At 44.2% G+C, this 26,588-nt stretch overlaps 3 protein-coding genes and 1 long non-coding RNA gene across 15 annotated transcripts; 2 read left to right on the top strand and 2 right to left on the bottom strand.

The window, feature by feature from the left end:
• Window positions 1-276: 276 nt before the first annotated feature.
• LOC6616549 (membrane-associated protein Hem) lies at window positions 277-4,101 on the top strand. Its single transcript, XM_002040872.2, has 2 exons — window positions 277-1,654; window positions 1,720-4,101. Exons 1-2 carry the CDS (start codon window positions 475-477, stop codon window positions 3,918-3,920), a joined length of 3,381 nt encoding a protein of 1,126 aa, XP_002040908.1. The 5' UTR covers window positions 277-474; the 3' UTR covers window positions 3,921-4,101.
• Window positions 4,102-4,134: 33 nt separating this feature from the next.
• Window positions 4,135-19,885, bottom strand: LOC6616548 (SRSF protein kinase 3). Of its 11 annotated transcripts, none has more exons than XM_032718995.1 (8): window positions 18,452-19,885; window positions 14,853-15,074; window positions 14,338-14,789; window positions 13,959-14,281; window positions 13,580-13,738; window positions 12,080-12,631; window positions 5,660-5,930; window positions 4,135-5,596 (listed from the first exon to the last, which is right to left on the bottom strand). In XM_032718995.1, exons 1-8 carry the CDS (start codon window positions 19,345-19,347, stop codon window positions 5,400-5,402), a joined length of 3,072 nt encoding a protein of 1,023 aa, XP_032574886.1. In that variant the 5' UTR covers window positions 19,348-19,885; the 3' UTR covers window positions 4,135-5,399. The 11 variants fall into 11 exon arrangements, with proteins under 11 accessions (XP_032574886.1, XP_032574887.1, XP_032574893.1 ...); XM_032718996.1 differs by having other exon boundaries at window positions 12,080-12,628; XM_032719002.1 differs by having other exon boundaries at window positions 12,080-12,184; window positions 18,452-19,884.
• Window positions 19,664-20,549, top strand: LOC116801148. The gene is made up of 2 exons (XR_004361793.1): window positions 19,664-19,754; window positions 19,847-20,549. It is a non-coding gene; the product is annotated as an uncharacterized LOC116801148 (long non-coding RNA).
• On the bottom strand, window positions 20,162-26,416 carry LOC6616546 (dnaJ homolog subfamily C member 5 homolog). 2 transcript variants are annotated; one of them, XM_002040869.2, is made up of 7 exons: window positions 26,193-26,416; window positions 24,498-24,636; window positions 24,287-24,439; window positions 24,094-24,225; window positions 23,013-23,075; window positions 22,207-22,411; window positions 20,162-21,536 (listed from the first exon to the last, which is right to left on the bottom strand). In XM_002040869.2, exons 1-7 carry the CDS (start codon window positions 26,225-26,227, stop codon window positions 21,514-21,516), a joined length of 750 nt encoding a protein of 249 aa, XP_002040905.1. In that variant the 5' UTR covers window positions 26,228-26,416; the 3' UTR covers window positions 20,162-21,513. The 2 variants fall into 2 exon arrangements, with proteins under 2 accessions (XP_002040905.1, XP_032574897.1); XM_032719006.1 differs by lacking the exon at window positions 23,013-23,075.
• Between the last annotated feature and the right edge of the window lie 172 nt (window positions 26,417-26,588).

The following is a 26,588-nucleotide window of genomic DNA, read 5'->3' as shown; positions in this document are numbered from 1 at the left end:
AAAGACTATACATTTTCTAATAAATTAAAACCCTAAATACCAACTGGTATTAATATTTTTAATATAACCGATCATCTGTTATATATAACTATAGTATATTTTCTTTTTAACAATCAATAGTTTATATAAAAGAATGCGTGTATTTTTCAAAACAGATTTTCAATATTATTAAATAACGATTTATTTCTACTAAATGTTAAAAAATTAAATATCCGCTATGTTAGCTATCGTTATCGATAGCGATATATCTTAGCTATCAGCCCATGGGTCATCACTAACGCGAAAACAAGAGGAAGAGTAATGTGTACACTTTTGTGTCGCTCCTTTTTGGCCAATTTAACAATCGAAAAAGTATAACTACCGGGCAGATTAGCACTTGTCACCTGCAAATTCGTCTCGCAAGCGCACACCTGTGTTCGGTGCTCCAACGGAAACCCGCCTTCAGCCAGCCGACGTCGCCAACAGTCATCGGATATGGCACGCCCAATTTTTCCGAACCAGCAGAAGATAGCTGAGAAACTAATCATATTGAATGACCGCGGCCTAGGCATTCTTACGCGGATATACAACATCAAGAAGGCATGCGGCGACACCAAGTCGAAGCCAGGCTTCCTCTCCGAGAAGTCGTTGGAGTCGAGCATCAAGTTTATCGTGAAGCGGTTCCCCAACATCGACGTCAAAGGGCTCAATGCCATTGTAAACATCAAAGCGGAGATTATAAAGTCGCTGTCCCTGTATTACCACACATTCGTGGACCTACTTGATTTCAAGGACAATGTCTGCGAACTGCTCACCACGATGGACGCCTGCCAGATTCACCTGGACATCACATTGAATTTCGAGCTAACCAAATACTATCTGGACTTGGTAGTGACCTACGTTTCCTTGATGATTGTTTTGTCTAGGGTCGAGGACCGCAAGGCAGTTCTGGGCTTGTACAATGCCGCCTACGAGCTGCAAAACAATCAGGCGGACACGGGCTTCCCCCGGTTGGGGCAGATGATTCTGGACTACGAGGTCCCCTTAAAAAAGTTGGCCGAGGAATTCATTCCCCACCAGCGCTTGCTAACCAGTGCGTTGCGGTCGCTGACCTCCATCTATGCACTGCGAAACCTGCCAGCAGACAAGTGGAGGGAAATGCAAAAGTTGAGTCTGGTAGGCAATCCGGCCATTCTTCTCAAGGCCGTCCGCACTGACACCATGTCCTGCGAGTACATATCCCTGGAGGCAATGGACCGCTGGATAATCTTTGGCTTGCTTCTGAACCATCAAATGCTCGGACAGTACCCGGAAGTCAACAAAATCTGGCTCTCCGCCCTGGAGTCAAGCTGGGTTGTGGCCTTGTTCCGCGACGAGGTCCTGCAAATTCACCAATACATTCAGGCTACTTTCGACGGAATTAAAGGCTACAGCAAGCGGATCGGAGAAGTAAAGGAATCATACAACACGGCTGTTCAAAAAGCTGCTTTAATGCATCGGGAGCGGCGCAAGTTTCTGCGAACAGCCTTGAAGGAGCTAGCTCTTATTATGACCGACCAACCAGGCCTCCTGGGACCTAAGGCAATCTTCATTTTCATCGGTCTTTGTCTTGCGCGCGATGAGATCCTATGGCTCCTCAGGCATAATGACAACCCACCTCTTCTCAAAAATAAAGGTAAGTTATTGATTTCTTTACGATTAAATTAAAATTCGTGCACCGTAACTATTTTAAATTTATAGGAAAGAGCAATGAAGATCTTGTAGACCGACAGCTGCCGGAGCTCTTATTCCACATGGAGGAACTCCGCGCTCTGGTGCGTAAATACAGCCAGGTAATGCAGCGATATTACGTGCAATACTTGTCCGGATTCGATGCCACGGATCTTAACATTAGAATGCAAAGTCTCCAAATGTGCCCGGAAGATGAAAGCATAATCTTCAGTTCGCTCTACAACACGGCCGCAGCCCTGACAGTTAAGCAGGTGGAAGACAACGAACTCTTCTATTTCCGACCATTCCGCTTGGACTGGTTCCGCCTCCAAACGTACATGAGTGTGGGAAAGGCTGCACTTAGGATCGCAGAGCATGCAGATCTGGCCCGTCTTCTGGATTCAATGGTTTTCCACACTAGGGTGGTAGATAACTTGGACGAAATACTAGTAGAAACCTCGGATCTTAGTATCTTCTGTTTCTATAACAAAATGTTTGACGACCAATTCCACATGTGCTTGGAGTTTCCCGCGCAGAACCGCTACATCATAGCCTTTCCCTTGATCTGCAGCCACTTCCAAAATTGTACTCACGAAATGTGTCCGGAAGAGCGACACCATATACGTGAGAGGTCTCTGAGCGTGGTAAATATATTTCTTGAGGAAATGGCCAAGGAGGCTAAAAACATTATAACCACAATTTGCGATGAGCAGTGCACCATGGCAGACGCTCTGTTGCCAAAGCACTGTGCTAAGATTCTTTCCGTACAATCTGCTCGCAAGAAGAAGGACAAATCGAAGTCTAAGCATTTTGACGACATACGAAAGCCCGGAGACGAGTCGTACAGAAAGACACGAGAGGATCTGACGACGATGGACAAGCTGCACATGGCCCTGACGGAGCTTTGCTTTGCTATCAATTATTGCCCCACGGTCAACGTTTGGGAGTTTGCTTTTGCTCCTCGCGAGTATCTCTGTCAGAACCTGGAACACCGCTTTTCCCGGGATCTTGTTGGCATGGTGATGTTCAACCAGGAGACAATGGAGATAGCCAAGCCCTCGGAGCTGCTGGCCAGCGTTCGAGCCTACATGAACGTCCTGCAGACAGTAGAGAACTACGTGCACATTGACATAACACGAGTCTTCAACAACTGCCTGTTGCAGCAAACACAGGCTTTGGACTCTCATGGCGAGAAAACCATTGCCGCTTTGTACAACACCTGGTACAGTGAGGTTCTGCTAAGGCGTGTCTCCGCTGGCAACATTGTGTTCTCCATTAACCAAAAGGCTTTTGTGCCCATTTCGCCCGAGGGCTGGGTACCATTTAACCCGCAGGAATTCTCTGATCTCAACGAGCTGCGAGCACTTGCAGAACTTGTGGGACCTTACGGTATCAAAACATTGAACGAAACACTTATGTGGCACATAGCAAACCAGGTGCAAGAGTTGAAGTCGCTGGTGAACACCAACAAGGAAGTGCTCATTACACTGCGCACCAGTTTTGACAAACCTGAAGTGATGAAGGAGCAATTTAAGCGTTTACAGGACGTGGACCGCGTGCTGCAACGCATGACGATCATTGGGGTGATTATTTGTTTCCGCAACCTGGTGCATGAGGCCCTCGTTGATGTGCTGGACAAGCGTATACCCTTCCTGCTTAGCTCAGTGAAGGACTTTCAGGAACATTTGCCCGGAGGCGACCAGATTCGGGTTGCTTCCGAGATGGCCTCAGCAGCGGGGCTGCTGTGCAAGGTAGACCCCACACTAGCAACTACACTTAAATCAAAAAAGCCAGAGTTCGACGAGGGTGAGCACCTCACCGCCTGTCTATTGATGGTCTTTGTGGCAGTGTCTATACCAAAACTGGCCCGTAACGAAAATTCCTTCTACAGAGCCACAATTGATGGCCACTCAAATAACACGCACTGCATGGCGGCGGCCATTAATAACATCTTCGGGGCCCTGTTTACCATCTGCGGGCAAAGTGACATGGAGGACCGCATGAAGGAGTTCCTTGCTCTGGCCAGTTCTTCCCTACTGCGCTTGGGCCAGGAGTCCGACAAGGAGGCGACAAGGAACCGAGAGTCTATCTATTTGCTGCTCGACGAAATCGTCAAGCAATCGCCCTTCCTCACAATGGATCTGCTTGAGTCCTGCTTTCCCTACGTGCTCATACGCAACGCGTACCATGGCGTATACAAGCAGGAACAGATCCTAGGGCTGGCACTCTAAATGGAGGCGATCTGCGCCCTCTGTGTATTCCAAATAATGCTTATGTAGTTTATCCGCCGATCGATTGTCGATCACTATGCTAATCTAACATACTTTAAAACTGTTAAACATACCCTAATGTATTCTAGACTCTGCATTTTTATACTCGTACGACTTCGAATAAAGTGCTTATATAACCCAATCGAGTAGCCCACATTAATATGCTGTCTCTAGATCGGATCGGTATGTATATTCTTTATTTCGTCTTATTGAAATATGTGCCCACTCCCGCGAACGTGCAGCTCCTCCGCTTAAATTTCTGTTACATTTCATTTGGACACATGCGCACACGTGTGTGTATATTAAATATGAGTTTAGGGGAAAAATCTTCCGCAATATTAAATTATTTGGTCACGTTCAATGTTACTTTGTAGGCTTGTGTACAAATACTTGTAGGCAAGTAGTAAAATATGTTTTCGTTATTTTGTAATACGATTTCTCAGTAATTATCATTGGTAGTATTTAAATTTCGATTTTGAGTTTTCAATTCCGATACAAAGACTTTTATGCAATGCTTTATTATTGTTTTGAATTCGCTTTGAATTACGTGATCTGGGATAGGTTCTTTTTCACGGATGCTTAGATGATAAGTTTTGCAAACCGAAATCGGGTAGGTAGGGGGCGGGCATCTTCTTAAATCTGCTCGTAATCAACATAGGCCTAAAAATCTACAAATGGGTTCGGTTAAATGTACCAAAATCACTACACGCTGCTAAAAAGCTGTCAATATTTGAGTTTACATCTGTATTTGTGAACATTCTCGATATCTACAATTGGGTTTCGTTAATTATACACATACTTGCTTATTAATATTATAGAAGGTATTATTAATTTGTGATGCTGAATATTTTTCTAGTTCGTACAATTTATTTAGCATTTCCCATTGGTTTGGTTTTACTTGGTTTCGCATGAAAATGTATTCCTTTTCAGTCAGTCAGTTTAGGCATCTGTTGACTAAAAATTGTCGTCATTGTCTTTTGTTTTTGTTTCTCAGTTAATAAAAAATATATGTGTATATGTATGTATATACTTATATGCACGTCGTCGAAATAAAACTTGAAAAACATTGGCGCAACTTCTTTCGTTTGCTTTCGTCGTTAAAAATAAAATCGCTTCTTTAGTAATTACATTTTAAAGCTCTCAAGTACAAAAATTAAAAAGCTTAAAAAATTCGACGCGGAACGCCCTCACATCGTCCGCATTTCGTAAGTGTAAAATGTGTGTGCATCGATCGAGTCCTTTATGCTAGCTCCCCATCCGATTATCCTGCTAACGTACATAGTAATATACCTCCTCTTTATGGCAAATGGTTTGCATATAAAAGTTAAGCCTAGAAATACAATACGAGTACGAAATACGTATGTTATGTATGTATGCAATATTTTAGTGTGCCTATGCCTGTGTCTCTCTGGCTATCATCGTCGTCACTCCTTGGGCCTCCTAGACGAACTCCTCCTGCTCCAGCCACGGATGCTGCAGGCACTCCGCTGCCGACGCCCGAATGACCGGATTGTACTCAAGCATGGGCAGCAGAAAGTCGGAGAACTTCTTGGCCTCCACCGGGTCCCAGTCGTACTTCTCCACCAGCACGTTCATCAGACTCCAGGGCTTCAGCTTGGTGATGTTCCTCAGGCTACCTGCAAATGGGCATCAAGAGGGGCACATATCATTCTTTGGGCTAAATTCAATTCGATACCTACCATAGCTGGTGAAGTACTTCAGCCCGTGCTTGCCCCGGAGGATCACCGACTGCGGTATGGAGCCCAGCAGCTCCACAATGTGCGCCAAGTGGTCCTCGTCCCGACTGTAGGACTCTCCGGCGTGAGGGTCGAACAGATAGTCGCCGGTGGCCAGCTCGAAGGCCAGACAGGCTGTGCTCCATATGTCGGCGGTATAATTGTACGGCGCTCCCAAAAGAACCTCGATTGATCGATACTGGCGAGTCTGAATGTCTTCAGTGAAGTGATGGTACTGGGAATTCATAGAAAGCCAAAGACGGATTTAAAACTTTTGAAAACAATGTACGGAGGTCGCGTTTCCGACCCTAAAAGTTATATATATATATGTGTAGTGACATATCCATAAGTCAGAGAACTGCAGCCCGCCACTGGCACTCTACGTCCACCCGATAAACACTCGGTCTCTAGGCACCCCGTGTTTTTTGACACCCTACTTGCGGCAATACAAAATATTCGAGTGTTTTACCAACGTGGTGTTTTTGTTACAATAAAAAAACCACCCGAGGCCTGCTGCGCAAGAGCCGTTTGGGTGAGTGGACGCACAGTTAAAGATCGGCCGCAGGTCATTTTTTGTACGCCTAAAATTTGTATGGGTGGAAGCGCGACGGGTATAAGAAATGAAGGGTAAAAGGGAATACCCAAGAAAAATTTCGTGCTCATGTCTTTGCTCTTTGATGTACTCAATGGGTGCCACCCGTTTCGAATCATTCCCTTATTAATTTTTCACACGTCGCTACCTGAATACTCTAATGACAAATATTCTTATATAAAGTCATTTTTGAAAAGAATTTTGTGACATTATGTACTATTATTTTTACTATAATCTATATTTAAATAACAATAACGTTAATAATATATATAATATATAATAATATATAATATATATATATATATAATATAATAATTAAATTACATATATATATATATATTAATAATATATAATATAATAAAATATAATATAATATATATAATTATAATAATATATAATAATAAGATGAAGGGCATATTTTACAAAGTATTCGACAAAGTCTAGAGCCACGCCGAAAGAATAGTGTGTAAACGTATGGAGTGTAAAACGTATGGAGTTACGCATCTTGTCTGTGACTCGACTATCTACAAGATACCCGAGTATTTTTAGAAACACCCGAGTATTTTTGGAAACACCCATGTGTTTAACGGTAAACCCACAAGTGTTTTTGTCACTCATCCCTTTTTAGGCATTTGTCTACCCTCCGTTATGGGTGCCGAGTATGATCGGCACCCGCGACGCAGGGCACCGTATTGATTCGGGTGCGCGCACAACGGGGTGTCTTGTCTGCATGTTCAGATTTATACTGTGTGTTTGTAAGTACCCGCGATGTGCGTGGCGGGTAGCACCCGCACACAAAATTGTTGGGTGTGAGTCGAGTGGCTAAAAATGCCACCTTTGCAGTTCTCTGCCATAAGTCCCAAAGACTTAAGCACATGCCTACACACCAATACACATACAATATGTACACCCAAATACATCCCCTATGTACCCAACAAATATCATATAAGAATAAATTGGCATAGGATCCTCAAAAATGGAAAAATCCCAAATCAGAATGGATTGTCATAAGATCCTCAAAACCAAGGTTGAATGGAAAAATCCCAACTCCAATAATCACCCACAAGTAGACTAAACATCACGTCCCCACGTTCAAACTTCGGACTCGCAGTCCCGAAAAACAAAAGTGTCAAATTATAAGCCAAAAGCACTTGTATCCAAGAGCGAATGCACTTGATCCAAGAGAAGCGTAAAACAATTAAAGTCAGAAGCTTTCTCTCTTCACGATCAGAACATTAAAGTTTAGAAAAGCTCGATACCGAGGCTTGAACGTCAATCAAATCAGAAAGTTAAGTTAAGTTCAGTTTGAGGCCTAATTGTAATAGGTCGGTGTTCTTCAACAAATACAAATATTGTAATCATTCAGTGAAATAAAATTATATTTTTTTCAGATATGAGTATTGCAAACATTTAATTGGCGCAGTCGGTAGGATCATCACAAAATAAAGTGTCCTTTTAGTACGGTACTAATCAACTGAAGGATACGCTATACAACTAGCTATCCAAGATTAGCGAATTCAAACAGTGATTCTAAAAATTATTTTTGAGATCCACAAAAGAATCTACGTGAAAGTAGAATTTAAATAAAAATCCCGTGCGTTCGGAAACAAAGTTAATCAAAACTTTTAATTCCGAAACTTAAAAACTCAAACTTAAAATTTAAAACCAAATAAACTCCGTATATCCAAAAACAAATACACCATGGCGGTTCCACAACTTTCGGAAACCCATTTAAACCAACTACTAAACCAACTAAAAGAACTAAATTACTATGATGGCACACCTGGCAGGCTGTCTGGATTTGTTAGTCAAGTGGAGCAACTACTCAATTTATACCCAACCCAAGATGCCAGACAAGCACACGTCATATATGGAGCAGTGAAGCGGTTACTAGTGGATTCAGCATTGGAGGTCGTAACCCAGGAAAGAACGAACACATGGTTGGACACGAAGAAAGCACTGGCAATGGCATTCAAAGACCACAGACCATATATAACACTCATAAGACAACTAGAAGACACATCGTACCCAGGAAGCATCTGTAAGTTTATAGAGAAACTAGAAATACAGTATTGGATTATGTTTGATAAGTTAGAATTAGAAAACGACCCCGTTGATAAATCGAATTATACAGAAATGTTGAATAGGACTGTCAAATCTGTAATAGATCGAAAACTGCCGGATAGAATTTATATGTCATTGGCACGTAAAGATATTGACACTATTTATAAATTAAAACAAGCCTCAATGGAACTAGGCCTTTATGATGCCAGTCCAGGAAATTACCGTCCAAATAGATCAGAAGGGAACAAACGTAGGAACAAGGGAAACTATAATCAAAATAATAATTAATCAAAAATATTACAGTAATAGAAATCACAATTATTATAATCATTATCCTGGCATGAATCAGAACAATAATACACAACCACCTCAAAATTCGAATCAATTTATACCAAATCAAAACCAGATCTTCCTATCTTGTATTGATATTTATTCGAAGTTTGCCTCACTAGTAGAAGTAAAAAGCAGAGATTGGCTAGAAGCAAAAAGAGTCATTACCAAAATATTCAATGACATGGGAAAGCCACAGGAAATTAAAGCGGACAAAGATGCAGCTTTTATGTGCATAGCTTTACAAAACTGGTTAAGATCTGAAGGTGTTGAAATTTCTGTAACAACTAGCAAAAATGGTGTATCCGACATAGAAAGATTTCATAAGACCGTAAACGAAAAACTAAGAATCATTGGAAACGAACAAAATATTGAGGATAGGTGTACAAAATTTGAAAGAATTCTATACGTATATAGTATATACAAAACCAAACATAATATTACTAAACGATATCCAGCGGACATTTTTCTATATGCAGGCAGCCCAGATTTTAGTGTACAACAAAACAAAATTGATAAGATAGAATACCTCAATAAGAATAGACATGATTTTGAAGTTGATATAAAATATAGACAGGCTCCACTCGTAAAAAGTAAAATCACTAATCCACTTAAAAAGACAGGAAAAATTGAACAAATAGATAGTAAACATTTTGAGGAAACAGACCGCGGCAGGAAAATCGTCCATTATAAGTCAAAATTTAAGAAACAAAAAGATTAATAAGAGTGAATACGATAATTCCAGACCAACCAATGAAGCACAAGGTACACAACACATTCCTAACAATGCTTAGTTTCATATTATCACTTATCACCATGGTCAAATGCAACCAGCTACGAATACCATTACTTGAGTATAAATATAACAAAGGCAATGCTAATGTTCGAAAATCTAGTAACTGAAACAAACGACTATCCCAATGTACCACAGATACAATATTTAGTCGATAAATTGAAACAGGAAATAAATGGATTAAGAATTATTAGTCGAAGCAAAAGAGGTATTTTGAGAGTAGTACGGAAAGCATATAAATACTTATTTGGTACATTAGACGAAGACGACAGAGAAGAGTTAGAAGAAAGAATTAACAATATGTCAGAAGACTCCGTGAAAACTCATGATCTAAACATGATTACAGCAGTTTACAGAATATATAGAAGACATAGAGTTAGGTATGCAATTAACTAGACTAGGAATCTTCAATCCAAAGTTACTAAAACATGATTATTTAAAACATGTAAATTCAGAAAAAATGTTAAAGATTAAAACGTCAACCTGGCTTAAAACAGACACGAATGAAATTTTGATTATTTCCCACGTTCCTAGCGAAGTCACTAAGTTCCAATATTCCAAATTGTTCCGTACCCAGATGAACATAATTATATTCTAACCGAGCAAATATTCGATAAGTTCTATATATTCGATAACCAAGTATATCATAAAGATACCAATAGAGTAATATTTGACAAATGTATTATTGGAGTCATCAAACGAGAGCATAACAAAGACCCTAGAATAAATATTGCATAACTTTGAGCATACCCAGTGCAAATATATTAAAATCCATAAAAATTTCCAAATAAATTATATAGAACTAAATATACTTATAACATGGAATATTTCTGAAACAGTTGTCAATCAAGATTGTACAAACAATAAAATATTAATATCAGGAAACAACATAATTAAAATTAAAAAAAAAAAATGAATTAAAAATTGTTTTATGCAACTAGACGAATACACAAACAATTTATATAACCAACAATGTCAAACGTCTAGAACCAATGTAAATTGGTTAGAACCAACATGTAAATCACTACAATTTTTTCCAAATTATATGCATTACAACTTTTGTTATAATGATAATTAGTTTGACTCTGTATTTAGCATATAAGTTTAAAAATATACCTAAGAAAAATATCGTAAGAAAAAAAGAAGAACGTACGCACCTTGAAAATAATGTCAATGAAAATATTCAACTCAATTCAAATTTGATGACCTGAGTACAGGCCAAATTCAAAGGTTGGGGGAGTGACATATCCATAAGTCCCTATGACTTAAGCACATGCCTACACTCCAATACACATACAATATGTACACCCAAATACACGCCCTATGTACCCAACAAATATCATATAAGAATAAATTGGCATAGGATCCTCAAAAATGGAAAAATGATATGCCACATTTTGCCCATTGCAAACATTTTTGCCATTGAACATTTTTATCCCTCCAGGTCCACTAAGTAGTAGACGTCCACTAAGTAGTCGGTATGTTTATTTTATTTTTTTTTTTTTTTTTCGCACGGGTCCCACGACCACACCTCCCGCCCAACCGACCGAGGGGCGCTGCCGTGTATCGTACGGCTCGATTCGCGAGAAGATATAGACGCGAATAAAAAATAGAATAGGAACGAGGAAGTGAATATAATGTGGAATAACTATGTTAAATATTAGTGTTAGTAGGATCTAATTATGTAATAGAAAAGATAAAATCGATTGCTTTAATAGCGGCAGAGAGTCAAGATTACAGATAATAGGATAAAGTCTATTATAGTCAGAACATAAAACTCTGTAAGGGTCATGCAACTCATAATTAGATCTACAATGATTTAAGATAAGGGGTATATAGTTTCTAGTGACTCTACTTGGAACCGAGAAGTTAAGCCGACTAATCAAGTCGGGACTCTCAACATCCCCACGAATAAGCTTACAAATAAAGACTGTTCCAAGCATAGTTCTACGGTTAGCTAGGGATGGTAAATTAATTAAAAGTAGTCTACTGGAATAAGGAGGTAATATATGGTTTGCATCCCAATTTAGGCGCCGCAAGGCAAAAAGTAAGAAGTTTTTTTGGACCGATTCAATGCGGTCCGAGTGGACTGCGTATTGTGGACTCCAAACAGGTGATCCGTACTCGAGAATCGGACGGACTAACGAAATAAATAAGGTTTTAGTCAAGTAAGGGTCTTCAAATTCCTTAGACCACCTTTTTATAAAACCAAGCAAGGTTATAAAACCAAACAAGAAAATTTTAAGATTAAATAAAGTTTTCGCTTTACATTTTCATCTAAACTGACACCATCGAGACACCATTTCTTGAAATTTTCTGATTTGAATTTTCTATTGAATATTGGTCCCATTCTAATAAAATTAAAATCGAAATAGTATAATAACAACAAACTGGTTTATACCGAATTAGAAGAATCAAAAGTACAAATAACTCTATAGGGTATAGATAGGGTATTTACTCCATAGAGTAAAAGGATTCACTAGATTCATTGAAAAGTATGTAACATTTTACGATTTATTGTAAAGTATGTAATTCTTGAGTGAGACATGTCCGTTTGTTTGTCCGTATGAACTACTGCATCTAAAAGGATCTAAAAGATACTCACGTCGTAGCAGGCGTTCCCCAAGTCGGCGATCTTCACCCGAACGTTGCTGTTGTCGATGAGCGACTGGATCGTGTAGGTGTTGTTCTGGCCACTCTGACTTTGGTTCTGCGAAGGAATGGCATTGGCATGGACATTTAGTTTAGCGATAGCTGTTGTCGTTGTCGCGGTTGTTGTTGTTGCGGAGGATGTCGCATTGGATGTTGATATTGTTGATGTGCTTGTTGTTTTATGATCGCCATTATAGAGCTCGACTGATGTTGTACAGGTTGTACTGGTAGCTGGAGCAGTTGCAGGAGGAGCTATTTGCGTGAACGAGGGCGTGCACGTGCTGGGGGGCGTGGCAGAGGCTAAGGCAGGGGCGGAGGAGGGAGTGGCACTTGGAGGGGCGCTTGGTGTGGAGGCTGTAGTGGTGTTCGTGTTGGTGAGACTGTATTCGTTGGTCGATGTCAAGGACGTGCACGTGCTCAGAATATTCGAGTTGATCTTGGACTTGGCTGTCGTGGCTGTGTTGTGGGAGGGGCAGGAGCTATTGGTGGAGTTCGGGGTGGGCTGCTGCATCGTGTTTATATAGCGTAATGTTGCATACATGAAAATTGGTTCACACAAAGAAAGGAAGAAAAAGAATACACAATGTTGGTTTGCTTCTTTGAAGGATTATCTAGTTGGTGCAATTAACGAAACACAAACGACGTGGCAGTCAACGCTCGGATTGCGTGTCGAAACCCCAGCGATGATTGCCACGGATTACTATCCCAGTGGTATCCCAAGTTGTGCATACCACTAGTGCTTTAATGTAGTAATGCCTCTACAATAATAAGTTACAATAAAAACATCTTAGCCTAAACACATTTCAATCCATATACAGTAGGTGCGGCCAAAGAAGCTCAATGCAACTCTGCAATATCGAGAACGGAGTATTTGGAATCCATTTCTATGGTGAGCAGTTACTAACAAATAGGGTAAAATGTTCATTTTAATTTAAAGTATGATGCAATACGAATCTATTAACATAAATTTATAATTTATGCATAATTCAATGACACAACACTGTACACACTGTACTCAACGGCTTTCATCTTGAAGAGTTCAAATAGCCAAAAGGATATCATTATTTTGAGAACCGTTTGAACTTTTACACTTCTTTAGCCGCAGCTCCATGAGAACTCCAATATGATAAGCAATTAGCAGATAGCAATGCAAACGTTAAGCACATGGCAATAACCCGTTACAGACACATATAAAGCTGGCCATGCCCACAATCAATCAAGCATTTGGCGTTTCGATCCAAGAAATAATTGCCTTGAAAAAGCGTGTGGGTTAAGTGTGGTGTGGGAAGGTCAACATATTCGAACTAAAAGCGATAATCAAAAACGGTAAGTAAACAGCAAGGCGGAATTGCCCCCTAATAACAAAACATATAAGGCAAAATGGAACAGATTATCCAGTGGTTCTAGGGACCGGGCTGTCACTAACGACTATCCCGCATCCAACCCACTTTACCTCTGGGATCGGTCCTTCACTGGGCTCGGGCTCGGCCTTGGGCTTGGAATCGAGTTCGGGTTCGGGATCGAGATCGGTGGGCGAATCCATGGTGCTCGCCAAGGTGCTCTGCTCGCCCAGCGTGTCGGACTCGGCATCTTCGTCGCAATCCCCAGAAGACTGATACGAGTGTTAAACCAAAGGCAATGATAACGCGAAAATAAAAAGAAACAAAAGTAAAACGTAAGAATTTCGTGTTCCTTTGGTGTGCAGTGTGTGTTTGCAGGTGGGCTCACAATGTGGAGAGTGCAAATGCTTTCCATGCACACCACAACGTATGTTATCCTGGCCAGAGCTTTCGAGTGTGGGGCAGGGGCGACCTGTTTAAAAGCGATCTTACCTTGGCAGTGATTTTCTTCTCGGCTCGGTAGCGGTTGTTTATGTTCGCTGATCCACCGAGGCCTCCGTTGCACTCGCTGTCCCCCAACAGACTGGAGTACTTGGAGGCCAGCGATGATGTGGTGTTGGAATTGAGCGTGGACGAGGTGGTTGTCGTGGTGTCCTCCTTGTCCAGCGTGGACATGATCACGGCGGCCAGCGGAGTCGACGAATTGGAATTGGTCGCCGTGCTGTTGCTAGTGTTCGTGTTGGTGTTGGTCGATCCATTTGGCTCGATCAGTGGCCACTTGGCCCGCGACTTGGTCTGCTTTTCGATGGAGCTGACTGTGGGTGGAACACGCATTAGCCATTGGCAACTCAAGTTGGGTACTGATACTCACTGTACGAGTCGGGGAAGTCGGCACCCTTCACGCGCAGACTGTTGATCTCATCGTCGATCTGCTGGTTCATCGCGGCGGCATTATCGATCACCAGCAGGATGTTCTCCGGCTTAATGTCCGTGTGTATGATGCTACACTTGCTGTGCAGGTAGTCGAGTCCCTCCAGAACCTGGCGGATTATGTTGCGCACCTGCGCGATGGCCAGACCCTGGTAGTTGTTCTTCACTATTAGCTTGTACAAGCTGCAGCCCAGGGCCTCGAAAACCAGGCAGGTGTGCATTCCATTCACACCGCGCACCGTGAAGTGGTTCATCAGCCGCACGATCCGCTCCCGCTTAACGTCCATGGGGTCTGCGTCACGGATAGCTTCCAGGAGCCGGATCTCGTCCGCTGCCGTCTCTATGTAATGCGGAGCACTCTTAACAACCTTGAGGGCCACGTACTTCTCGTCTCTAGGGAAAGCATGAAGTTTGAAAGAGCTTGTTCAATGGTAAGTTCGATATTTCATCACTTACTTGAGATCCCGGCAAAGCCAGACAGTGGAAAAATGGCCCCAGCCCAGTTTTCTGACCACTCGAAACCGGTTGTCAAATATGTCTCCGATGACTACTGGATGGTACCCACCGCGGCAATACTGAGAGGCGTCTTCCTGCTCCTCGTCTGAAACGTAAAGACTGCTGTCGGACGAGTCCGGGTAAATTTCGTCGGTCGTACTGAGGGTTCCGCGGGGCTCCGATCTGCAAAGAAAAAAGTGGTGGTCATTAGTTGACCAGGAACAATACATGTTCTAAAATGTAGACACTGTGAGAATTCCCGTTGCAACCCACTTAAGCTCGGTATGTTCGATTTCCTCTTCCTTGACTGGCTCCGCCAACTGGGGCAGTCTGATCGTGAGCGGCAGTTCCCGAGGCGGCAAGTAGGTATCCAGGATTACTTCTCCGGGGGTAACGGGCTCAAAGAGCAGGGCCGCGTGACGATGGTGCTTTGGTCGCTTGGACTGATGGCGCAGGGCAATAAGGATCGGGCCGGCGGACACGCAGTTGCGCTTCTTGGTGAACCGCTTGCGGCGCTTCTTCTCCTCAACCTCCAGCAGAGCCTCCGTCGCGGCTTCTTGGGCAGCTCGCTTCTCTTGCTCGGAGACGAAGTTGAAGTCGCAGCTCAGCTCTTTTGCCACGTCTGCAGTGCGGTTTAGCGGCTGCTCAACTCCGCCTCCGCAGCTCCACAGCCGCAGCAGGTGCATCAGGAAGAGGAAGAGCATTAACAGGCTGCCCTGCAGCACGCCCATAAAGATAGGATCCTGGCCTAGAGTAGCCAGGATGTGCCGGCTTAGAAGATGCAGCCTGCCGGCTAGTGACAGCAGCATCTGTAGGCGGTTCATGTAGACGAGATAGAGATCCAACCAGTGGTCCAGCAGGGTCACTCGCCAATCGAGGCTGAACGTGGCATTGGCCTGCATGGGGCAGGTGGCCTCCTCCGAGTCGGGGGCGGTCGAGCCAAAGCCATCCATTTCTGATTCGATTCACTGCTTCACTGCTCGATTCGACAATTGGATTTCCGATTAGACCTTCGCGAATTCATGGCAACTGGGCGCAGTAACAGGGGGTGGCTGTGGGCGTGCGTGTGGGGGCTGGCGACCTTGACTTTCGAAGACCCCCACTTGCATCACGGACACCGCCGAACGAGTTTGGTCGAACACAAACACCACGCTGCACACACACTCCTTACATAACAGTGGCCCGAGCGGGGTAAATAAATAAAATATATCGCACGGCGGAAAATCTGAATTATGAAAAGTATCTGTATCTGTATCTGCGCGAGTATCTTTCCTCGCCCGTCCGATTCGTTCAGTTGCGTCCGCGAGAATGTCGGAATGGCTTTTCGCTTTTGTTTTTGCCGCCTCTTCCTGAGCGGCCAAGGCGCAGCCGTTTCCAACTCGCGAGTATTTCTGTTCAGCTTTTTTGTTTCTTTTTTTTTTGTCACAACTAAGTTTAGTCTTCGCCCGCTCACAGTCCGGCGTGGGGTGAGGTGTGTGGATCACCTAGAACCCATGCCCGCCGATAGTTTTCCTTAGAGTGATACACTGCGAGAACACTTCCTTACAAAGCAGTTTGGTCGCAGTCTTTGGCCAACAGATACCTCTTACTTGAAGCCAACGGGTCCGTAATTTAATGGCTTCGTAAATAACTAAACAAAAAATGACAGCTGTTTTCGTATATAAATATTTTTTCTTTTCGATTTCGATTAGGAGGAAATTGTTCCTTTGTTGGCAATTCTGATGAGAAATACGTATTCAAAAAATTTGGATATTTTGTAAATGATCGATTTTATGCGCCGTGTATTTCTGCTGGCGTCATTATCCAATGTACTTCATCAACTCGATGTCGTGGCGCTGTTCGTTGTTCGCCGCCTTTGCCGGTCATGGACTGACTGCACTACACCAGGAAAGAGTCCACCAGCACACACTCATGAGCACACACTCATGCGGGGCCGCGCCCGTCAACATCATCATCATCATCGAGTTCTTCGAGATTTCTTAGGCACCTTGCCAAGTTTTCCCTCGGCCGTGCAGAGGGGTGTTCGACAGGCAGGATTTCGAATACCTCGAATTCCAGAAGGTTTCGAAACCACTTCGAAAGGTAGTTTCGACCGATTGGGTGCGATTGAAAAATTCCTCGCAATGCAACTGCAGTTCCGCCCCGCCGCCTGCACAATATGCAAATTTTTGAGTTCATAAAGTGACTAACCGGCCTTATTGATTTTTGCAACCCCGTTCCCAACTTGAGTCAGCCGTTGATCCTTATGGAGCCATTGCGACTTCTCTAGACGGAAAAGCTTGCCTGACATCTTGAGTCACCCTATGTCCGACACACGAACGCGCCCTACTCGGCGTGCCCCCCTCCATGTAATTATTATTTATAGACGCCGAAAGAAGCGAATGAAAACAATAAGTCGGCTAGAAAATCAGTGCGAAAACAGAGCAGCCAGAGGCAGTGAAACGTCATCGTTTCGCTCGATTGCAGTGAGTTTGTGCTACTGCGGGGGTGACTGGGTGCACTGGGGGTAGGAGGTAGGAGGTTGGTGATTGGGTTGGGGGTGCTCATTGGTTAGCCACTGGCGTCACGTGGTGCCTACTTGCGGTTAGGGCAAATTAAAAAACGTAAACAAACCGAGCGGACTGAATGGAAGAACATAAGGGGGGTGGGGGTATCTCGATGTAGGATTATAGGACGGAGGAGGTAAAGTTCGCTGGGTACCGCTGACGCAAAAACTGGACCACATAAGTAAGTATGTAGTGTGTGGAATCACATCCCATTCGGATTTAGCGCACAGTGGGGCGAAGGGGATCGACCTAAAGTGCTCCACATTCGTGTTGCGTCAACTATGAGGCCCACTGTGCCCGCACAGTGGGAACGCGTACAGTGAGGCCACCCCCGAACGGCTCACATATTGGAGCAGCTCGTTACGGTTCGATGAATTTATTTCCTGTATATGTGAGAGACACGTGGAACACACGCGGCGTATACTTCATGTTCATATTTTATTCGCATGTGAGTGATGGGAAAAACTGGAATTAAGCTTACTTCACTAAGTCGACGCTGGTATACCCTCTAATATTATTTCATAAATTGTCAATGTATATTTTTTATTATATTACAGTCTTATACTTTGTCACTCACAAATGGAAACTAATACACTAATACAAATTAAATGGATTTGTTCGAGTTACTCCGTTACTCAGCTGAGAGATTGAGATATCTTAATAGAAAAGCGTTGATATAGCACGCAGTAAAGAGACATCGCTTTCCAATGAGCAGTATTAGTTAACGTTTCTAGTAGTTCGTCATGGACACGTCTTGAAATAAACGTGTGCCCGAACTTCGTACGGACAGACGGACGGACGGACACGCCCAGCTCTACTTATTAAAAGATCCTGATCTTCTGAACAGGTCTAAATGTCAGTTCATGTCAAGAACATTTTTTCGAAGGAAGCTTATCCTATTATATTGGCGAATATTTTATTTTTTTTGTAGCCGGAGATAGTAATAGATACTAAATGTGTTACCAAAAAATTGCCTTTAAATTATAGGGACAACGATATCCATAAAGTACTTACAGACTGACGAATGGGCCGCGCAGTGCCGGCATATCCCGCCGTCGGTTGAGCGGCGGCGATAGCGACAGCGAGAGGAAGTCCTGCTGGGCCTTGTCCTCGTCGACGATGCTGGTCGGGGTGCTGTAGATGCGCGTAGTTGGCAGATAGCCAATCTGCTGCAGAAAGTCGTCGCGGTAGGAGAGCTTGGTGGTGGACTGAGAGGAGGTCAGCGGCAGGGACAGCGGGGATCCGTAGAGCGGCGCCAGTGGCAGGGCCGCCGTCATCGAGGCCAGCGACAGAGGCTGCTGGTAGAGTCCTCCTGCACCGCTGCCAGATCCCGTTCCCGACGCCGATCCCACACCGGATCCTGATCCCGCAGCTGTGCCGTTGCCATGGTGGTGTAGGTGGAGGTGGTGCGGCGTGGTGGCCGCCGGCTGGGTACCGTGAAAATGCGGATAGGGAATGCCGTGGGTGTAGGCTGGAGCGCGCGACAAGTACGGCGGAGTGATGATCTTGTCGTCGAAGCTGCGACGGAAACTAAAGCCCTTCAGTGAGTTGCTGTAGTTTCGGTGCGAAAGCGGCGAGCTGCCCAGGTCAATGCTGGCCGCCGGGCCCAGGATCCCGGCAGTAAGACCGCATCCTGAGGAGGCGGTAACTCCGCTGGCCGTCGCCGTGGCGCTACCCAGCATACTCAGCGCAGGTGAGGTGCGCAGCTGGGGGCTGCCTCCGCTGCCGCCCACTCCTCCGCCTGCACCGGAGGCCGTGGTGGTCGAGGTGGAGAGCGGCGGCGAGATGGCACTCAGAGTGGAGATGCCGCTGTCACTGCTGCATATGCCGGCCGGCAGGGACGTGTGGGTGGGCGAGATGAGGTGTGGGTGGTGGTGTTTGCCATTTGCGGCGCCGATGAGGCCGGCCATGCCGCTGCTGGGCAGTACGGGAGCCAGGATGCCTCCCGGGATGAGTTTCCTGATCTGCGCGGGGGCTGGTCCTCGCCCTGTCCTAATGAATGCTGGGAAGCTAGAAGCAGCTTCCTCGCGTCTTTGTCCTCATCGTTGGCCTGCGCCCTTTGTTCCTGGTGAGGACTTCGTATATCATTCTTTGTGCGTAGGAAAATCAATGAAGCGCCGCGCTTAAAACATTTTAATGCATTTTAAGCAGCGCTTTTCTCGCTTTGTAACCCAAATTGCGCATGAAAAAAGTAAGGCGAAAATCCACACACGCACACACTGCCACGAACTGGTTCGCGATAGAGGGTTTTTCCACGGTCTGCCCTCGATTGGGCCTATTGGATTCCCTTTCGCCTTTCTCCTCTGCTTCTGGCCAGGTACGTGCCCGTAATCTAGTTAACAGCGGAATTGATTTATCCTCGACAATTAAAGCGAACACATCACATTTTCCACTTTGCGTTTTTGGCAGGAGCAGCAGCACGGAAAAATCGCCTCCTTTGTCCGCACTTGGCTCGAACTCTCCGACGGACTGCCCTCCGGGTTCTGAAGCGGAAAACTCTGCGGCGAAGTTCAGCGAGTCCGGGGAGCGGGCAAAGCGCATGTGCCGGCTGTGGCCCGTTACTGCCCCAAAACAAAACAAAGCCCGAGCGGAGAGAGTGAAAGCTAACTGCAGTCAGCTGGCGTCGTCGAAAGTTTCATCCCCGAAAATCAGTTTGTTTACCATCCTGGCGGAGCTTTTCATGGGCAAAGTCGACTTGGGAATACCCTTTGTGAAACAAGGCGGTGAGTTTGTATAGTAAATTTATTTCGGCTTCTTCGCGTTAGACCAGAATACAATTGAAATTTGGAAACAATTGTTAAGTTTAAATTTAGTTTACTTAGTATTTTTGCTTTGACTTGTACGAACAATAAATACACACGCAAGACCGTTAAATGTAATTATCAATAATTGAATTTTATATATGTATGCGTGTTTATACTATAGATGAGCCGGCGACCCTCGGATCCCGGCCCAAGATCACGGCGCCCAAGGACTTTTATCCTGGCCCGGAGCTGATCGGCAATAATTGATGTCAATGATTTAGAATGGGATACTACTATATAAAAGGTAATTACTGCTGGACTAATCGCATTCATTTACATTTAAAAGCGGGTTAACAATCAAACAAAAATCAAATAGATACAATTCAATTTTGAAACAATTTGGAATACATACATATGTGCAATACTTTCGGGGGTTACAATTCAACTTTTGATTACTCGTATTTAATTGTTATATATATATAGAGGGGATTATTAATATCTGTTATATAATTTATCTTTGCGTTAATTAGTTCGCCCTTCACAGTGTCCTCTTCTTCGTCCTCCTCTGTTTAACTGTGTGATGCTTAATCGTTTAACTCGTATTTACATTTGCATTAGAATCGGATCGGAGCAATCTGCTGGGCGCGTCGCTCGACAATTCATCCTTTTTACATAAGTAGTTCTGGCTTTAACAATTTAGTGCAAAATAACAGAAACAATCGGTGAAGAGGCGATCTCGCGAACAATTTAGCTAGACTAAGCGACGACACAAATGCAAACTAGATACACATATCATATACATATATATAATTACAGTGCCTCTCTTTGCGACTGAATCCCAACTCACGGGCTAAGCCGGAAGGGATCCGATCCCCAAGCAAATGTCTAGACTAACTTCCGATATACAATTTCATCAACACCGCAGGGTGTTTTGGTGTTTTAGCATGGCTGGATAGGTGGTGTTGGTGGCTGCGCGGCTTGGCTATCGATTCGAGTGGTATAGTGGTACAGCTGCCAGGCTAGATGCATGGCTTGAACAATGGAATTGGTGAATCGATTGCCCGAAGTGGACCAAGATCAACCTGACTGACCGGAGGGCGGCCACGAAGTTCGATAGTTTAAAATTAGAGCTAAGTGCTACGGCTTAAAATAAATACATTGGTTTCTATGTTTACTCGCTTCAACATATCGCGCATCTTAAAAACACTAATAATTATAAAATAAATCTGGTTTTCTCTTCTGTTACGATTTAGGGGCTTGTATTTTCTGTGTCTGTATCTGAATGTGTGGTGTACGCATGCACCCGGGTCTTGACTCGCTCGCAGCACTTGACTAATATTTTTGATTAACCATATCTAGAGTGAAGAGAGAGGGAGAGAGAAGTAGACAGTGATAAGTGAAAAGAAATTAAAATGTACGCGTTGCATAACAAAGGATAAAACTAAAATCCGTCAAGCTTAAGCTACATTCATATTATATATCTTAAGACCTTCATAAAACATATGGCGGTGCAGGATCACAGTAATCCAAGGCAATCCATAAGGAAATTAAAATTATCATTTCATTTAATTTGCGAAAGCTTGGAAAACAATCTTGAAAGGGGTCTTTAAAATGGGGGACTTGAGTACGGCTGGCGTAGACCTAAGGAAGGAAAGGCTGAGTCAATCAATCTAGGCATTGGTCATCCCGCAGCTCGGGCAGTGTGTGGTAAAGTGATTCAGCATGCAGATCTAAGTGAATGGATCCCATGTTCGCGGACGTATGTCCCTTACATGAACAGGAAGTGTCTAAAAAATACTTTGCCGGATACACGAGCTTACTGCTAAGGAGGTGTTGATCTGATCGCTGGACGGGGTATGTCGACTGGTGACTGAATGCCTGCGCCACCTATCCAGCGACCGAAGGATACAATATTTGTTCGATATATGCACAATAACAAGTTCGATGGTCAAAGACGCTTTGTCGGATTGCCAAACTGGCGGAGGCTGGCTGTGAGGTTGACTTCTGGACCAATTGCTTATATACCTGGCGTGTAAGTGGTCTGCTCCGTTGTGTTTAGCGACGTATTCTCGTTAGCTGCTACAGGGGCGCCGGTGAAGGGGTTGACTCCCACGGCTCCACTGGGCGGCGGCATGGCGAAAACAGGCTGGCCTCCGGCCTGTTCGCGCGGCTGTGAGGTAACGGGGACTCCGCCCGCACCCAAGTTAACGTCGTCTAGATCAACGTCCTCCTGTGGGACACAAAAGAGTGGGATTAGAATTTCCGCCGGTACTACAGTTTCTGAAGCAAGTTTTGAGAGCTTAGAGGGAAGGTCCCTTAAGCAATGTTTAGTCAAAAACTTTCGGTGGGTAAGCTGCCTACAAGCCATGTATGTACACTATTCTACGGTTTAGCTACGACCACTACATTACATTACTCTTGTGCTGATGGATAGAAGGACCCTTCAAGCCAAATACTACAAAATTAAAATCAGCCAGGTGACATCATTGAAAGAAAATCATAAAACATTTACCAAGCATTTACAGTACTTTAAAACAGTACTTTAAAAAAAACGTCGTTTTTTTTTTGTCATCTCTTCCTCCTCAGTTCTCTCGATCAAATTAGTTTTGCGACTGAATTTTAGGTTAGTAAGACGTGTTCCCTTGGAACATATAAATTTCGATTGGTTACCGTTTAAGTAGAGTTCGGATTTGGTTATTGGCTTTGTGTTAGTTGGTTGGTGGGTGGGTGGGTGCCTTGAGCCATGTGGAGTCGGTAGGCAGGCCGCAGGTGATCTTGCACCTTTTTCATGCGGTACTCGTGATGGTATTATTTTCGATTCGCATACTTACAAGGCGTGGCGGCTGTCCCAGATGCGGTGGCATATCGTTGCCCTCTCGATTGCCATCGGGGCGCTGACGGCGAGGTCGAGAGCGAATGTGTGGTGGTTGTGGGTGGTAGTAGGTGGTGGATATGATGAGTCGATCGCAAAGAGTTTTGAGAAAAAAAAAGTTAAACAAAAATAGAAACGTAAGTCTATAGCTTCTCTTCCTTAGCTTGCAAACTAACAAAGGAAGACGACTTCTAATGTGGGTGGATGGAAACTAAATTTGTATGCGCAATGGGACACTTAAAAAACAAGAAAAGCAATCGTGGATAAAACAATAATCGTTGCACTTCTTTCTGGAAGTGCAGTTTCGCAGAATTGTCTCGAGAAATCGGAGCGTGTAAGTGTTGACGTTATTTATTAGTTTTTTTTTTATTATGGAGAGAGAAACGTTGAAAGCATTTGATGATTTTCGTGAAGTACACATATACAAAACAAACACTAACAATAAATTATACAAAAATTGTTCGATGGATCGGAAAAGTTTTGGGTTTAGTCGTGTTTACCTCTGGTCTCAAAAATCAGTATTCTGATTACTGCAGTGTCTGGAGAATTGATAACCGAAAACCAAAACCAAACTTCATACTTACCCAAAATAAACTAATTACAAAGCAGTGCAATCAGAGTAGTGTTTGTAAGGGTGTAAAGAAAAACCAATCGTGGGAGATGTTGTGCCAAGAAAGCTGATAACCCAGGAAAATTATACTAAAAAATGGTTAGGCGTTTATTGTTCGGGCAGCTGTTAAGCAAGCGTTGATGTCAGATGTAGGGGCACGTTTTTGACTAAACATTAGCTTCTCAGAAGGAACAATGATACGGATCTCCCCACAAAAATCATCAAAGTTGGTTTGGTGTTAGGTTCGTAATAGTACAGTGTGTGGGTGGATGGGAAGCATGCGTTAAAGTTAATGTTTTAGCTTTGCACCGGATTGGTTTTCTTGTTTTCTCTTTTCTTAACTAAATCAAAATGATTTCAGTTACTAGCGGGCTGGGTTGGGGCGGTTATTATACTTGGACTTGGCTAAGCCGATTTAAACTTCACTCACATTCAGATGTGAATACTGGTCGTGCGACTCGTTGACCGGCGGCTTGAACTTGCCGCAGCAGAAGTTGCAACAGCAGCAGCAGCAGCAACAACAACAGCATCCAGTGATCACGGCACAGCAGATAACCACCGCCTGCAAGAAAAATCAGAGATTACTTATGTGCCTGGCCATGCGAAATATCGCGATTCCTGACCTTTACAGCCGGTGAAGTGACCACGAAATATGCGTTGACATTCTCTTCGCCAAACTGCTCGGCTATGTACAAGCCCAAAGAGCCGTAGTTGTCGTATATGTTGCGCTTCGTCTGGTCGCTCAATATCGAGTGGGCCCGGTTGACTTCCTTGAACTGCAGATATATAACCTTTAATAGTGACGCAGGGACCCATTTCTCGGCAATAATTTACCTTATCAGCCGCATCCACATTGTCCGGGTTCTTGTCGGGATGGTATTTGAGTGCGAGTTTCCGGTAAGTCTTTTTAATATCATCTCCGGTGGCTGTCTTCGGAAGTCCTAGGATCTCGTAAAGCGAGTCGCCAGATGTCCTAAATAAAGGGAAATCAAGTGAATATGGTCTCTGCATTGCATAGGATTACTATCCACGTCTCCGCATTTGGAATTAAAGGTTGATAACCACACTCAGGTAAGACCTCAGGAAGCACTGCTTGGAGCTGCCTAGCGGAGTTGCACTGTGCCTCCGACATTCCTTCAGCAGCGTATGTCACATTCTGACAGAGGGCGATAAGGCCCAGCCATCGCAAGTACTAGTGGACTATGAGTCACCGCAGCAACAGTTAGCCGTGGCACGCGATAGGAGCTCATCCAGGGGAGCACTTGGCCCTCAGGGCTTTCCTGCACCCGCGGACTAGGCGTTGGCATTGAGGGCGTCCAGTTCGAAAGCAACTGGCATTGTTGGCTCTGCAGCAGGGTCGCGTGCAACATAAATTGCACCTTTCCCATGCAATCTGTATGGATTTTCTTGAGCAGGTGGGTGCTATTTATAAGCTTGGCAAGTTAAGGGGGGTTGGGGGCAAGGCTGTGTATGCCTAAACCCGCTCTGAGAATCTGCGAGCTGATAAGACGGCGAGCGCACGACAAAGTGGTTGAGGACCACGATGATGAGGGTGATTACAGGCTCAAGCGGATGCGAGTCCCAGGGTCATTGGGCGGTGGGCGACTGCACAGGGCCAAGGACATTGGCAGGCGTCATGACAATCTAAGCCAATTCGAATTCGCCTGTTCCTGGGCAAACTGAAGCGGTTAGTGCTGGCATTACTCATATAGGGAAGAATTAGAGAGAGGGCTAACGCGGCCGTAAAACTTTCTGTCCGATAACGGCTAGGTTGGCTAGTTAGTTGGTTGTCGTGTTATTGGATCTGTGGGTCTGTTGTTATCGCGCACTTATGCCGAAATCGGTATGTGTTGCACGAAGGCCCAAACATGGAACAATTTAAATAGAACAATATTTATAAAATGAAGCATTCGAAGCATTTTTTCTCTATAAAAAACATTTGAAAACTTGCGATTTGCGGGCAAAAGAGGTGTGGCCAACCGAGAAGAATGCAGAGGAACGTGGAAATTCTCACACTGTGGAGATCTAATGTGTAATTCTTATAATGGTTTGTATGTATTACATATCGGCTCGAGTCTTGATCGATGATGAGCGTAGCTTTTTTTCTACCTGTTACATTTTCCAGACTAATGCCAAATAAGTTGAAACTATGCCTATCTAAGATTGTAACTAACGATTATTGAAATCGGATAGAAATCGACTTCCGTCAGATGGCCAAATTTGTCCTTGGCCTTGCCCAGGACGAATTCGCTTGTCCGAAATCAAACTCCAGTCGCAGTTGCCCGCCCCTTCCCTCTGCCGAAGCCCAATGTTACCCCTGACCCTGTTCCTTGTTTATCCCGACGTGGAAAGGAAAATGCCTGCTGGCTCAAGAAAACTTCTGCCGCGAAAAATCAATTTCGCGCCGACCGCGCTGCCTGCGCGCAGCTGCCACTCACACTCGCGCACGAGCTGAGTGTGTGTACTCTGCCGACGGCGTGTGTGTGTGCGCCGTGGAGGAAAAATGAAGGAGCACTGCAAAATACTTACGAGAGTTTTCTCTTGTCCATGCCAGGTGCGCTCATCCTGATGCCTCTGCCTGTGTCACTTTGCCTGGGAACGGGTAATTTGCACTAGCAATCGCTGTCACACGCCCTGAAAGTCTGTGCCTGCCAAGAACCACAATCTGTGCGTGTATTCTTCGAATTGCAGTTTTATACGTCCGTGCCGATGCCTCGATTCTAATTTTTTTCGCAACGAAATTAGAGCTGGAACTGAACCGATGTTCTATCTTATCGATTTACCTGCCGACATCAACGATTTGATTTCAGAATTGTCACAATGTAGCCCTGGTTTTCCAGCTCTTAACTAACACGCCATCTATGGCAACATGAATAGCTGCTGTTACGGGACTCACTGTAAAAAATCGCATGGAAAGTATGCGCC

The sequence above is a fragment of the Drosophila sechellia genome, chromosome 3L (assembly GCF_004382195.2).
Source record: "Drosophila sechellia strain sech25 chromosome 3L, ASM438219v1, whole genome shotgun sequence".
Lineage (NCBI taxonomy): Eukaryota > Metazoa > Arthropoda > Insecta > Diptera > Drosophilidae > Drosophila > Drosophila sechellia.
The sequence above is the reverse complement of the archived record's forward strand: the minus strand, read 5'-3'. Positions and strand labels throughout refer to the sequence as shown.